We start from the raw sequence: 14,530 nt of genomic DNA, 5'->3' as shown, positions 1-14,530 counted from the left end.
TCTAGAAATGAAAACAGATTAAGGCTAGAAACTCATACAGAGAATTTGAGCCGTAAAACTAAATGCGTATACATGTAAAACAATAACAAAGAGGTAAATACGGTAAGTTGTTGAACAAGAGTTGTGTCCAATTTGAAAATTATGTTAAGAAATTATATTTACAAACACTAAATGTAAGTACACAAGTATTAATAGAACGAGATTCGTATTATGATGAAAGGCATAACAGGCTCCAGCACAGCCAATGGGGCTCACCATATAGAACAGGTATTTTTAAACCTTAAAACATCTTGGTGAAACAATATAAAACTTTTTTGATTAAACATATGAATGTAATTTGGACTAGAACAGCAAGACGTATTCAGGTCACGCGTCCATTAGCGAATATAGGAGTTTGATTTCTCGCTGCCAGGCTGTCTCATCGGGTGTCTCAAGGATCAGCGGAATGTTCTCCAATCGTTTATCATTCATGATTCTCTTGAACGCCTCCTTTCCAATTTTTCCTTTACCGATGAGTTCATGCCGGTCCAAGTGGCACCCGCATTCACCTAAAATACAAGGCAATTTAACCTTCTTGCAACAAGCAACATATTTGGTTCCAATGCCATGTCAGATTTAGTCTCTTAGGATTAAATGATGTGGCTTGATGTAAGTGAATCGAAGATAAATTCCTGTTTCCAGAACTTTCAAATCTATTTCGCAGCATCTTAATATATTGACAAACAGTAGTTAAATCTAATTTACCATCACAAAGTCGAGAAGATAAAAAACATATTTCAGCATCATAAGAAAGCCATCAACATTGGCTTTACACTAAAGCGCTCCTCACATAAAAAAATTAATATGAAAATTGCATCAGACTTCTGTTGAGTGTAAAGGTTGTGACCGTTAGTAAAACAAAGTAAATATGATGAATAGAAATAGCTGAGATTCACCTGAACACTCTTTATCAACTTTATGAAAATAGTTATAACAAAGGTGAAGCCATGCCCAACTTGCAGGAGCTTATCTGATCGAGATCTTGGGAAATTATATACAAAACTTAAACTTCTAAAATTTAAATCAGCAACAGTGTAAAGCAAAACTATTATAATACATTATAGCTTTATATACATTTTTTTTTCAAAACAAATATAGCGAACACAGTCAATACTTTTCTAACAGTTAGTAAGGCTCTCTTATGATTTAAAGCTGTTCTAAAATGGTTTATTACTAACTTATATCTAATATTCATTACAGGCTCCTAACAAAGATCTCACATATCATCTAATCATGAGAATGTTATGATTTTTCCAATATTCACCGCAGCCTGTTGTCTCTCACAGCTGAATCTTTTCTCTGAGAGCTGTTTAGCTTTTTTGACAACCAAAATGTTAAAGCGGATAAATGAAATCATCTACATATTGTAAAGAATGACATGCATCCAAATAAGGAAGACCGTACATGATTAACCCAACAAAAAGTGAGATTTTCTCTTAAATTACACGAGACATTCTAACGAGAATTATAACCTTGAAACTTGATGGCTTTTTACTGACAGACAAACCAAGGTAGCAACCGACTAGACAGATAAAGATATACATCAAGAAGGATTTGTCTATGACAAACTAATTACTGTTTAAATCACATTCATCGATACAGCTTATCCGATATGGACTAGCTCTTCCAGGCACTGACTACTGGTTTATTAAACATTGATTACTAAACACATTTTTTTGTGGGCAAAAGACTTTAGATCACAAAAATTATGAAATCATTCGAGTTTTTGAAATTCTCTTTTATACACACATATATAATGTATGGAGAAGACAGCAGTAAAAATACTTAGTTGGCAGCATTTGAATGCACCATCACATAAAAAGCATATCGATAGGGCAAATCTAGAATTAGTTTCAACATAAACCAAAATGTGTAGAAGTTGTTACAGTATCAAGTTTAAAAAGTAATCGTGTCACGCCTCGTTTGAAGGTGTATTGATGTTTCACTAATGCTATACCTCTAGGCTGTGTCTAAGCTGTAAAAAGTAACTGCTTAAATTTAATGCGCTGTGACAATAATGAGATATCAAAATATGGATGATCAGCTCCTCCCTGCTTGTCACATATCATTTACAACAGCCAATCACCAGCTGCATAAACCCTTAGATGTACGGGGAAACGCTACCACAACACATATACATGTAATTATCTGTTGTATATCTCTTTACGAGTACAATATCATAGCTGTGTGGCAATATGACAACAACCTTCAATATTCCTGTGTTAGTTAATATAACATATATACATGTACATGCATATATAACATATATATATATATATATATATATATTATATATACATGTATATATATATATATATCTATCAAAGTATGATATAGTCATTGTTTATATTGAGACATGATATATATACCATGTCTCGATATAAGTTATAATATGTCATATGCTATATATATATATATATGTTATATATATATATCCTATGTCTCAATATAAACCATGTCTATATTATACTTTGATAAAACTCTTAAGCTCTACGGACAAGTTCATACAAGTAGAAAAGACGATTATGGCCCGGACTGCCTTATTTTGCTTTGGCTTAATTTTCTCATGACATATTTCTATTCCTTTAACATGTGAGTGAGCACAATTATTACCATCATGTAACCAACTGCCAACTCGGCAAGTTAAAACACTTTTTGTGATTGGTGAGCAATAATTGGCTCTCCTTTTCTAATATATTTGGTTTTTATTGAGCTTAGTCTAACAGAAGGAAACAAGAGAGGAATCTTGAAATGAGGAAAAGTGCAGACACTCGATATAATTAGAAATAAAATGTTAACAGATTATCAAATATAAAAACCAGGCTACTTATATGTTCCCATAATCTATGGTAGGCTACCTTCCTATCTCTATCATATGACAGCAAGGTATGTTTGTTAGTTTACAGATGGAGAACATACTCCCAAAAGTAATGAAGAACCCAGGGAGAGCTCGGAGTTGGCACTGTTAGTGCTTATTTAATGCAGAACTGTATATGTGGGTAAAAAAGGATAAAATAGTGCACAAATAACAAAAGTGCACAAGATAAAATCAGATGCACTTTTGTTGCGCGACACTTTAGCTACTTGTTTTAAATTAAAACCTTTATAGACAATTGTTCCTAACTACTTTATTTAAGCATGGGCTGAATCTAAGGGCTAAACTGACAGATTCAGGTAGCAAAACCTTTATAGACAATTGTTCCTAACTACTTTATTTAAGCATGGGCTGAATCTAAGGGCTAAACTGACAGATTCAGGTAGCAAAACCTTTATAGACAATTGTTCCTAACTACTTTATTTAAGCATGGGCTGAATCTAAGGGCTAAACTGACAGATTCAGGTAGCAAAACCTTTATAGACAATTGTTCCTAACTACTTTATTTAAGCATGGGCTGAATCTAAGGGCTAAACTGACAGATTCAGGTAGCAAAACCTTTATAGACAATTGTTCCTAACTACTTTATTTAAGCATGGGCTGAATCTAAGGGCTAAACTGACAGATTCAGGTAGCAAAACCTTTATAGACAATTGTTCCTAACTACTTTATTTAAGCATGGGCTGAATCTAAGGGCTAAACTGACAGATTCAGGTCGCAAAACCTTTATAGACAATTGTTCCTAACTACTTTATTTAAGCATGGGCTGAATCTAAGGGCTAAACTGACAGATTCAGGTAGCAAAACCTTTATAGACAATTGTTCCTAACTACTTTATTTAAGCATGGGCTGAATCTAAGGGCTAAACTGACAGATTCAGGTAGCAAAACCTTTATAGACAATTGTTCCTAACTACTTTATTTAAGCATGGGCTGAATCTAAGGGCTAAACTGACAGATTCAGGTAGCAAAACCTTTATAGACAATTGTTCCTAACTACTTTATTTAAGCATGGGCTGAATCTAAGGGCTAAACTGACAGATTCAGGTCGCAAAACCTTTATAGACAATTGTTCCTAACTACTTTATTTAAGCATGGGCTGAATCTAAGGGCTAAACTGACAGATTCAGGTAGCAAAACGATTTCTAAATCTCGCAATTTCTGTTGGTTAATAAAAAAGCTGGTGGAATTTTGAATATAATGCTTTGTGGATGAGGTAAGGATTTTGGCTCACTTGATCCTTATGAGTTTTCTAGGGTCGAGTGCCACAGACGCATTTTTGTGACTTTCCCAGCAATTGCGTAGTAACTTCATTTTATTATTCGTTGACAACATAATCCATGGTCTATAGTACTTTGATGATATTGAAAAACATTGTCCAAAGATATCTCTATAAATTAGCCTAAAATAACGAAGCAATTTTAAACTTTTGTTTGAGTACTACTAACCTAAAAACGCACAATTTTTGTGTAAGTCCATTAAGTACCGTGTGAGTCAAAAAACAGGTACAACGTAATTAGTTACGTTGATGACGTTATAGCCAATTCAGATTCAGAGTTTCGTGATTATACAGATACTCAAAGTAGCAGCACTGTCTCTGATAATGGTGAAAGTAATAGTTTTGTAAGAGTAAGGAACATTATGGGGGATCGTTTTAGCTTCGCATCGATTGTAGCTTCACATAGCTTTATCATCGCAAAAAAATCCTTTGAATTTTTGCATAGCAATGTTGGCAAAATAAAATATGTAACAAAAATGTTCTAGATAGAGATTGAAATTGAAAAAATACTGAGTACATGTCATGAAGCAATATCGGTAATTTTCGGTAAAATGGCTGGCACTAGGCCGATAGCCGAATTTGTACATGGTTGGCAGTGAAAGGGTTAATACCAGCTAAGTTAAACCAGCTAAATTAAAAAGTGATCTTGGCCGTGTTTGGAGCACAATCTGAGCTACATGTACTAACAGAACAAGCGATGAACACTATTTGATAACTATTTGTCAATACTTGATGTATCGCGCTTTGTCAACATACGTGTATTTGTTTTAGTGCTAGAGCTTAATTGAACAGCACAATGAGGACAAACAAATCACAATTTAAAAAGACAGTAAACGTACTCAAACTAATGTTTGCCCATACACTTTCAGTGGGATACTAACCAACCTGTACTAACCTAGTACCTAGCACACCATACCGTCCCTAGCTGTCACACCATACCCTCCCCAGCTGGCACACCATACCCTTCCTAGCTGGCACACCATACCGTCCCTAGCTGTCGCACCATTCCCTTCCCAGCTGGCACACCCTACCCTCCCTAACTGCACATCATACCATTCCCAGCTGTCACACCATATCCTCCCTAGCTGTCACACCATACCCTCCCTAGCTGTCACACCATACCGTCCCTAGCTGTCACACCATACCGTCCCCAGCTGGCACACCATACCCTCCCCAGCTGGCACACCATACCCTTCCTAGCTGGCACACCATACCCTCCCTAGCTAGCACACCATACCTTCCTAGCTGGCACACCCTACCTTCCCTAGCTGGCACATCATACCCTTCCCAGCTGGCACACCATACCCTTCCTAGCTGGCACACCATACCCTCCCTAGCTGCCAAACCATACCCTTCCTAGCTGGCACACCCTACCTTCCCTAGCTGGCACATCATACCCTTCCCAGCTGGCACACCATACCCTTCCCAGCTGGCACACCCTACCCTTCCCAGCTGTCACACCATACCCTTCCCAGCTGGCACACCATACCCTTCCCAGCTGTCACACCCTACCCTTCCCAACTGGCATATCATACCCTTCCTAGCTGTCACACCATACCCTTCCCAACTGGCACACCATACCCTTCCCAGCTGGCACACCCTACCCTTCCCAACTGGCATATCATAGCCTTCCTAGCTGTGACACCATACTCTTCCCAGCTGGCACACCATACCCATCCCAGCTGTCACACCATACCCTTCCCATACTTACACAGACGATTGAATTATCAAATCTCTTCTTTAGACACTATATTTATTTAGCCATGAACAAACAGTTATCTGTGTTTTTGAAGTTGTCTACTGCCAGCAGTCCAGCAATAGCTGAGATGTAATTTTGCCTTATACCCGTGACGTGAGTACATGAATAAGCCCTATGCTGAAAATAAGAGTGATAAATAGCAAGTCAACATGTGAATCAGAGAATGAAACGTAGGAAGCTTATAAGGTGAAATTACCCTTTGAGTCATTTATATGCATGGCAAGGAGATAGTCGAGTCCAATAACCTGATCAAACTGGTCCATCATGTCTGTATATCCCTCCTGTGTTCTCAAGTCATACCCTAAAGTAAGAAATCAGAGTCTAGGACAAACCCATGACTACTCCATCTCTACAGCAGATTGAAAAGTTGATAAGAGGTGCAATAGAATTTCACAAACAGGCTGTACGACGATACATATACAATATTAAAGAAGTAACTTTTACAAACTATTAATGCATAGGCTGTTTGAATATCGATGCTCCTAACTAAGAAGTTGACAGTCCTTTTAGAAACAGTAATTTTATACCAAGCTTTCACTTTCCCGAGAAGAATGAATCACTGTCAATAAACAAAGGATTTCTTTTGAGAGAAAAACATCCGTGTCATGATAAAAAGACAATTCTATGTATCAACACCTCATGTCAGAGTAACAGCAATGTTGAGTAGTACAAGATAATGCTCTCATCATCCTCGAGTGCACCACTGAACACCATTCTTTAGACACAAACTGCTGACGCTATCCACAACTGGTGGCTCTTCTCAGATCTCACCCTACCTCCACAGAGCAATCTTCGCAGCAAATAAAATACATGTATTTTTCAGCAATGTGTTAAGAACACTAGACACGTATACTTCTACACGCAATTAACTCAAACATAAAAAAAGGAACCTTCCAAACCTCTTGGTACCTAAGTAATCCATAGAGATATTCCATAGAGATATTCCTATCAATTAATTAGAGTTTTACTGGCAGCTAATTATGAAGTTAATGTCAGCTAACTATTTATATAGAAACACTACAAACTGGATTATCATAGATGGAGGATCAACCTATCCACTCACTGACAGTAAGATACAAGTACATTGCTACGAAAGCCAGAGGGGCGAGTGAAGGACAAACCTGCAGCAAAGGCATGGCAAGTGTCTAGGCACACTCCTATCCTCGACTTATCTTCAACTCCATCAATAATGGCAGCCAACTCCTCAAACTTGCCACCTATAGTGTTCCCTTGGCAACTCATGTTCTCTATAACTGCATACCAGAACCTTATGGTAGAATAGCAAGCAGGACTTCGAGACATCGACAGATTCTAGAGCAAGGCAAGTACTTGCAATATATTTGTGTATACATGTACTATTCGTCTAAAAAAATAAAGCAACATCGATCATTTTGGTGACAAGGGTGAACGAATACGATTTGAGCTTTCTATTTCTTTAGCCTCTGTTTGTATGACACGAATGCTAAAAGAGAGCTATCTAAATCCGACCTAGTGCCATATAAGTTCGAGAGTGACTGAGATAATTGCACTTTGAGAAAAACCGTGACAGTAGGCAATGATGTCACAATACACTCGACAACATTGTGTACTAACATCGCTAAGTGCACTGTGACATCATACACTATTGGTTATGCCCAAGTTCAACTGCAATTATCTCAGACAATCTTAAAGTCAGAGATTTCTATGAGACAGTAGAGTTTGATTCTAGCATAGATATCTTCTTGCATGACACTTCAACACAGCACTTCAAGGTATTTGGACACTTCAATCCTCTGGTATTTGGACACTTACTACCTATAGAGTTTAACCAAGAATCTTTTTTCATCCTGTCACAACCAACCCGAGTTCCACCACAGTGAGACTGTGATAAGCAAGTATGTCATACAAAAAAAATCTTAGATTCCTTCTGACATATTGTCTACCCTAAAGAGAGAATATACACAAAGTAAGTAACAAGAGATCCAGGAAAAAGTGCATTCATGAGCAAAGAGAAAAAAGACTTGGTTCCTATCAAGTTACTGAAGCATTGGTGTAATCGGATCTGCTCAGCATGAAAGGTTTCCCACCTGACTCGTCAGCAAGCGAAGAGGGCTGACAACAACTCAAAGATTTCAATTTTACAAAAACTTTATGGCATATACTATTAATTATAGATGGACAACAAAAGTGATATCGACAGGAACTGCTGACGGGTAAGCGACAGTTCAACAAATCGAGGCCTATGTACTAAAAGATAAAAATACTCGTTGTTTATAGGTTCAGTTTTATCAATGCGTGCCACACCAAATTGCTTATAATTCTGCTAGTTCTTTCGTGACATTAAAGTTCTTCCTAATGCAAAAACATTTTGGTGAAGGATAATGCGGTAGCATACATAGCTATGCTATGCTACATTTTGGTGAAGGATAATGCGGTAGCATACATAGCTATGCTATGCTACATTTTGGTGAAGGATAATGCGGTAGCATACATAGCTATGCTACATTTTGGTGAAGGATAATGCGGTAGCATACATAGCTATGCTATGCTACATTTTGGTGAAGGATAATGCGGTAGCATACATAGCTATGCTATGCTACATTTTGGTGAAGGATAATGCGGTAGCATACATAGCTATGCTACATTTTGGTGAAGGATAATGCGGTAGCATACATAGCTATGCTATGCTACATTTTGGTGAAGGATAATGCGGTAGCATACATAACTATGCAGAATATTTCAATACGATGCTTTAAAGACAGCGATAAAAACATCCCTCGAACAAGCCCGCACTATTTTTAGGTGAGGATATTTTAGTTGAGTATATTTTAGTTCAAGATCCAACATAATTTTGGTTTTTAAACTTTCTTACACCAATTGAAGTGAATGGAAATACATTTGAACTGGAATTGTCTGCACATTGAGCTTGTCATAAGTTTGAAAACATAAAGAAGACAAGTCTATATTATGAGTGGTGGGCATAACTACCTTAGTCAATTTTGGTGATCAAGAAATAATCTTTCCAGCATTATTAAAGGACAACTGACAGCATTTTAAAATTACATATATTTATACCAATACAAACATGATATAATCATGATATTTTGTTTTTTCATCAACGATTTTGATGTTAAAAGAACAAAAAACCAGTTTTGGAGACAAAAAACCCATCAATGTCAGCCATAAACTGTGACTTAAGGAGGTGATATTTTTTGGTAAAACAAACCTGTGATATTTAATGTAAATGCTGACAATTAGCCAATACGTGAACAGGAGACTAATGTGCTTCTGTTAGCCACCTTTCTAAAAGATTTTCCCCATCTAATGGCCATGCTACATGCTTTGATCTCTCAACAGGTTGAAGCAGATTCCACAAATACAGAAACATGGTGAATCACATTTATGCGTCCCGCATTAACTTTCCAGCGATAGTTACAAAATTACACTAAATACATAGATCTTGTGGAGTGCACTAGCAAGAAATTCTTCCTTCACATAGCTTCGAAATTAAAAATATTAGCTTTTTTTTTGAAGTCATTTGTTTAAACCTATCAGTGCATGCACTGCTTTCATGAATAAGGATTTTGAAAAACAATTTTGAGATAGTCTAGTTCATTAAACCACCGATTTTAATATCATTATATACCATCACAGCTGTTTTTTGTTGACACCGTAAAATCTCTATTGGAATGCCATGGCGATCTATTTTTCAACCCTTTTTCCATAGTGGAGGTCAAATGAAGGTGGCGTTTAAATAGAGGTTGGCGTTGTATTTTTCAAATAGCTCACCAGGATTAGTGAGAAGCTAAATTTTACCCATTTATGGGCAAAGCGAATGTTGCCTATATTTTACACTCCCCTTCAGGCGGAGCGACATTAACTTTTGGATGCAATAAATCTGCTAACTTACCTCCAACTTGTCAAAGATCTCTAAATAAATATGCGTGGAGAAGCCGAAAAATATCTCTACCAGTTAACATCTATTGCTTTCAATTAACCTCACTGATGATACCCTAGGACACTGATGATACCCTAGGACACTGATGATACCCTAGGACACTGATGATACCCTAGGACACTGATGATACCCTAGGACACTGATGATACCCTAGGACACTGATGATACCCTAGGACACTGATGATACCCTAGGACACTGATGATACCCTAGGACACTGATGATACCCTAGGACACTGATGATACCCTAGGACACTGATGATACCCTAGGACACTGATGATACCCTAGGACACTGATGATACCCTAGGACACTGATGATACCCTAGGACACTGATGATACCCTAGGACACTGATGATACCCTAGGACACTGATGATACCCTAGGACACTGATGATACCCTAGGACACTGATGATACCCTAGGACACTGATGATACCCTAGGACACTGATGACATAGGGATAGCTAATTGGTTGCTTAGGTCGACGGAAGGTATGAACTTTTCACTCTCATAGCAAAAGATTTTGAAAGAATGCATGATGACACGGTGAAAACAATCATAGAACTTAATACTATTTGAAAAATATAAAAAATTGAGATGGTGATCAGAGACTATCCCAACTGATATAATACCCTAGGACACTTATATTTCGCTAGTATTTAGTTTCGTGAGTAGCACACAGAGTAAAATTTCGCTGCAACTTAATTTCGCGGCTCTGATGAGTGCGAAAATATAGTGATATGAAAATAAATGCAGTAGAAAAAACAGATTACATTCCTCAGGTCCAGTTCGCTAATAAGAAAAAAATTCAATTTGGGACTAGTTCGTATTTGTAAACCACAGGTTGAAATGTGTGGGTGAGATCGACAATTCAATTTGATCACTTGCTGCCATTTGTTTCTTAGACTATCAATGACGTCTAGGTCCCTCCCACCATGACTTTCACACTCGAATCCCAAGAAGAACAAATTGATAAGTAACAACCAACTTCACAACCAAAACTGTATAACTCTTACGCTGCCATAAACGCATTTTTGGACTTTCTCGGCAATTGCGTGGTAACCTGGTTTTATTATTTGTTGAACACATAACCCACGGTCTTTAAGAGTTTTATGAAATTGACTGTGTTGTCCGAAGATTTCTCTATAAAATCAGCCTAAAACAACGAAGCAATTTTAAACTTTTGTTTGAGAATTTCTAATCTAAAAACGAACATTTTTCTGTGAGTTCATTAACTACCCCGCGCGAGTCATAAAACAGGTAATTAGTTGTTGATGATATAAAAGCCAATTTAGATTTTTGTGATTATACAGATAATCAAAGTAGAACTTGAAAAATACTGTATACATATCATGAAGCAATATCGGCAATTTCGGTAAAATGGCTGGCACTAGGCCGCTAGCGAATTTGTACATGGTTGGCAATGAAAGAGATAATGTGGTTGGACCTGATGAGGGTTGATATTGTTTTTGGTTGGTAATAAAATTCATCACTATAATAATTATTCTTCAATTTTATGACTTCACTTACCAGACTTTCATCTTCATTAGTTACAAATTCGGTGGCTAAACTGATATAATCTTAATTTGCTTTGCCATGCTGCTCAGTTGGTGTATTAGCTATAATGAATTTACCAGAAATTTCCCATTGATCCCAACCACAGACGAAAATTGCCTGCATTTCTAATATGACGATTTTATTGTGGATATCAATGAACAAAGCTATTTAACTTCGCGTTTTCGCTCGTTCATTATGATAGTTTCGTTTCGCTCATTAAATTTTCGCAAGAGGATGACACCGCGAAAACGCGAAAGTTAGATGCCGCGAATACATAAGTGTCCTAGGGCATGAAAGATATGAGGCGGGGATGTATTTGGAGACCACCCGCTTGCAATGATTTGAAAGGTATCATAGGTAAAAAAGACCACCCATATGGTAGGATTGATAAAAAATATGATGGGAGATATATGATATAGAGACCTCCCACCTGATACAATGTGCTTGGTCTTGCCATGGGCAAAGTTGATCGACTCAGCAATATCAGCGATGCTCTTCTCTCTGCTCTGTTTGCCGCAAGTGGAACCAGGGTGAAAGTTGTAGCGAGTCAGTCCAAGTAACTCTGCTCTTTTTAATTCGTCGACCAAACCGTTACGGCTTTTGGCAAGTGTCTCTGCGCTGGGTGAACCGCAGTTGATTAGATATGAACCATGAGGGAGAATGTGGTCTGGATGGAACCCGTGCTCCTACAAATATTGACCCTGTTATAACAGCATCATGATCAAACAGAGTAATAGTTTCCCAATTAGGTTCGCTGGTTTCCCCCTTCCAGACTACCGAAACTCTATCCCTCTATTCTATCAGGCTTCGTTTTGCTTTAAATCTGCATACTTCTTCATATTTTGTCATTTCTGCATTTCACAGCACCAAATATTAAGTATCACAGCATTTAGTAGTTTAACTATGTTTATAAAGGTCTGGTCAGCATCTTACAGTATTGGTGAACAAAAAGTGGAAAATACCCAATGTTAGAGAAAGTATAATGAGACTACGAATCACAAGACAGTACACAATGTAATAAACACCCAGTTTATTCACCACAAACAACAATATGCAGCCTGTACCAGTAAGCACAGCTTTGCAAATACAATGTATCAACAAACATTTACGAATAAAGGCCGCAATTCTTCCCTGAAAATTTCCCCCCTTGGGGGAATTCCCCACCATTTGGGAACCACTGATCTATTCCTTCAGACATTTTAATGGCAGTTGTTTCGATCTATAAAGGCAGTGAAACAACGAGAAACATGTTTAGTTCAAGATTTCAGCTTTGTTCATCTCATCTTGGAAATTAACATCAATGTTATGTATATATGATAGAGAAATGCGCGCAGGAAAGCATTTTATCACCGATGTATGTAGTACATAACTTGTGCTAAAGACTGTCCTCACAGAGTGCTGATAAACTTGCAACACTTTTGTGACTAGTTGTATTTATTTCCAGGCCTAGGTCAGAGTAAAGTGAAAACTGTAAGTCATACGCAACTGAGTCAATCTGGTTGTTTGTCTAAAAAAACGCACACAAATTTTGTTATTCAGTAGATGAACATATTACAAGAAAAAAAATTGTATGTTCTATGAATCATTTTTCCTGAGCACATAATAATGTGCAGAATAATGACTTGAACAAAAGTTTAAAGATATTCGCTATTATTTACAGTAATCAAGAATCGAGTCCAGATATGTCTTCCTGTCGCACTCGCATGAAAAATACGGTCTGTTTAGTTTTTCTTGAAACTATTTTTAGCCGATGACCTAAGCTATTGATCAAATAGTAGTAAATTTGCGTTGTATCCACATCAATCTAATACTCCATTGTGGCATTTTTTCATACTGAGTACTATTTCTTTTAATATGTTTTGGCATATTTTGCCGCTAACAATATTGAAGTTCAGGTTTTCTGGGCGGCGCAGCTATCCGTGTTTCAAAGATTGTATGCCAGAGCACAAAACCAAATCACAAAGCTTATCTAAAAGCCATTAGATGTTAGTGCATCGGCATCTCAAGAAACTTCTAAAACATGAGTCACAGAGAAAGATAAGTGACCGATAACACTACGCGCAGGAAATAGAAAGGGGCTCGAGTTTTTGAGCTGATTCAGTTGGCAGTTGATTAAGAATTGATGAGCTAGAAAGACATACATACATCAGGTAAAAATATTTTAGGCAGCTACAGATGGCTATTATATCACATGTTTGTCAATAGCATGTGTGATCATCATACATTAGCCAATGAGAAGTGTGATAGCTGTACACCAGCCAATATGTGTGATCATCATATATTAGCCAATGACAAACGTGATAGCTGTATATCAGCCAATATGTGTGATAGCCACACACAAGCCAATAACAAGTGTTATAGTCATATATCAGTTAATAACAAGTGTGAAAGGTATTTATCAGCCAATAGCAAGTGAGATAGGCATTTATTAGCCAATAGCAAGTGTGATCGGCATTTATCAGCCAAAAACAACCATGATGGCCATATATCTCATGTTAGTATTTCATGGCAGCAGTAAAGCCAATGTAGGACACTAGGACTACTAGGACTAATAGGACATTCCACAAACTAGTCATTCTTCTCACCAACTAAAGTACTGACTGGAGCAGGATGTTTAGCGTAAAAAAACACAATGTAATTTACCTTCACAGCAGCCTTGAACTTGGTAATAACCTCAGGGTCAAGCGGCTTAGCCTGCCACTGCCGCTGAGATTTGAGGAAGAGCGCGAAAGCCTTGCAGCCAATGCTGACAGCATTAGTGACAGCATTGTGAACTCCGCCTTTGAACAGTATCGATATATTACGACAGTAAAGATTTATCATACATGCTTTATAATAGCACAGTTCACTTTTAGCAGATTTGAAGTAGTCTACCTGCTGCAGATATATGAGCTCCTACAAACATGCTACGATGGTCAGGTGTGTTTGAGAAGTTATCACCAGAAGCTGTAAATGCTTCTTTTACTGCTGTTTTTAGTTCGCGTGACTCTACTAACTTATCTTCTTTTCGTTTCACTTTTGTTTTCTTGGAAGTATCGTATTCTGGTTCCAGAGGTAAGGCAGAGTCGTGTTTGCGTTTGCGAGGCAT

The 14,530-nt window shown here is 37.4% G+C and overlaps 1 protein-coding gene across 1 annotated transcript; it reads right to left on the bottom strand.

Annotated features, from left to right (window-relative positions):
• Positions 1-14,530, bottom strand: LOC137405731 (probable endonuclease 4). The gene is made up of 6 exons (XM_068092105.1): positions 14,317-14,530; positions 14,086-14,222; positions 11,873-12,128; positions 7,073-7,204; positions 6,148-6,252; positions 1-548 (listed from the first exon to the last, which is right to left on the bottom strand). Exons 1-6 carry the CDS (start codon positions 14,528-14,530, stop codon positions 367-369), a joined length of 1,026 nt encoding a protein of 341 aa, XP_067948206.1. The 3' UTR covers positions 1-366.

Source organism: Watersipora subatra, chromosome 1, assembly GCF_963576615.1.
Source record: "Watersipora subatra chromosome 1, tzWatSuba1.1, whole genome shotgun sequence".
NCBI classification, from domain to species: Eukaryota; Metazoa; Bryozoa; class Gymnolaemata; order Cheilostomatida; family Watersiporidae; genus Watersipora; species Watersipora subatra.
The sequence above is the reverse complement of the archived record's forward strand: the minus strand, read 5'-3'. Positions and strand labels throughout refer to the sequence as shown.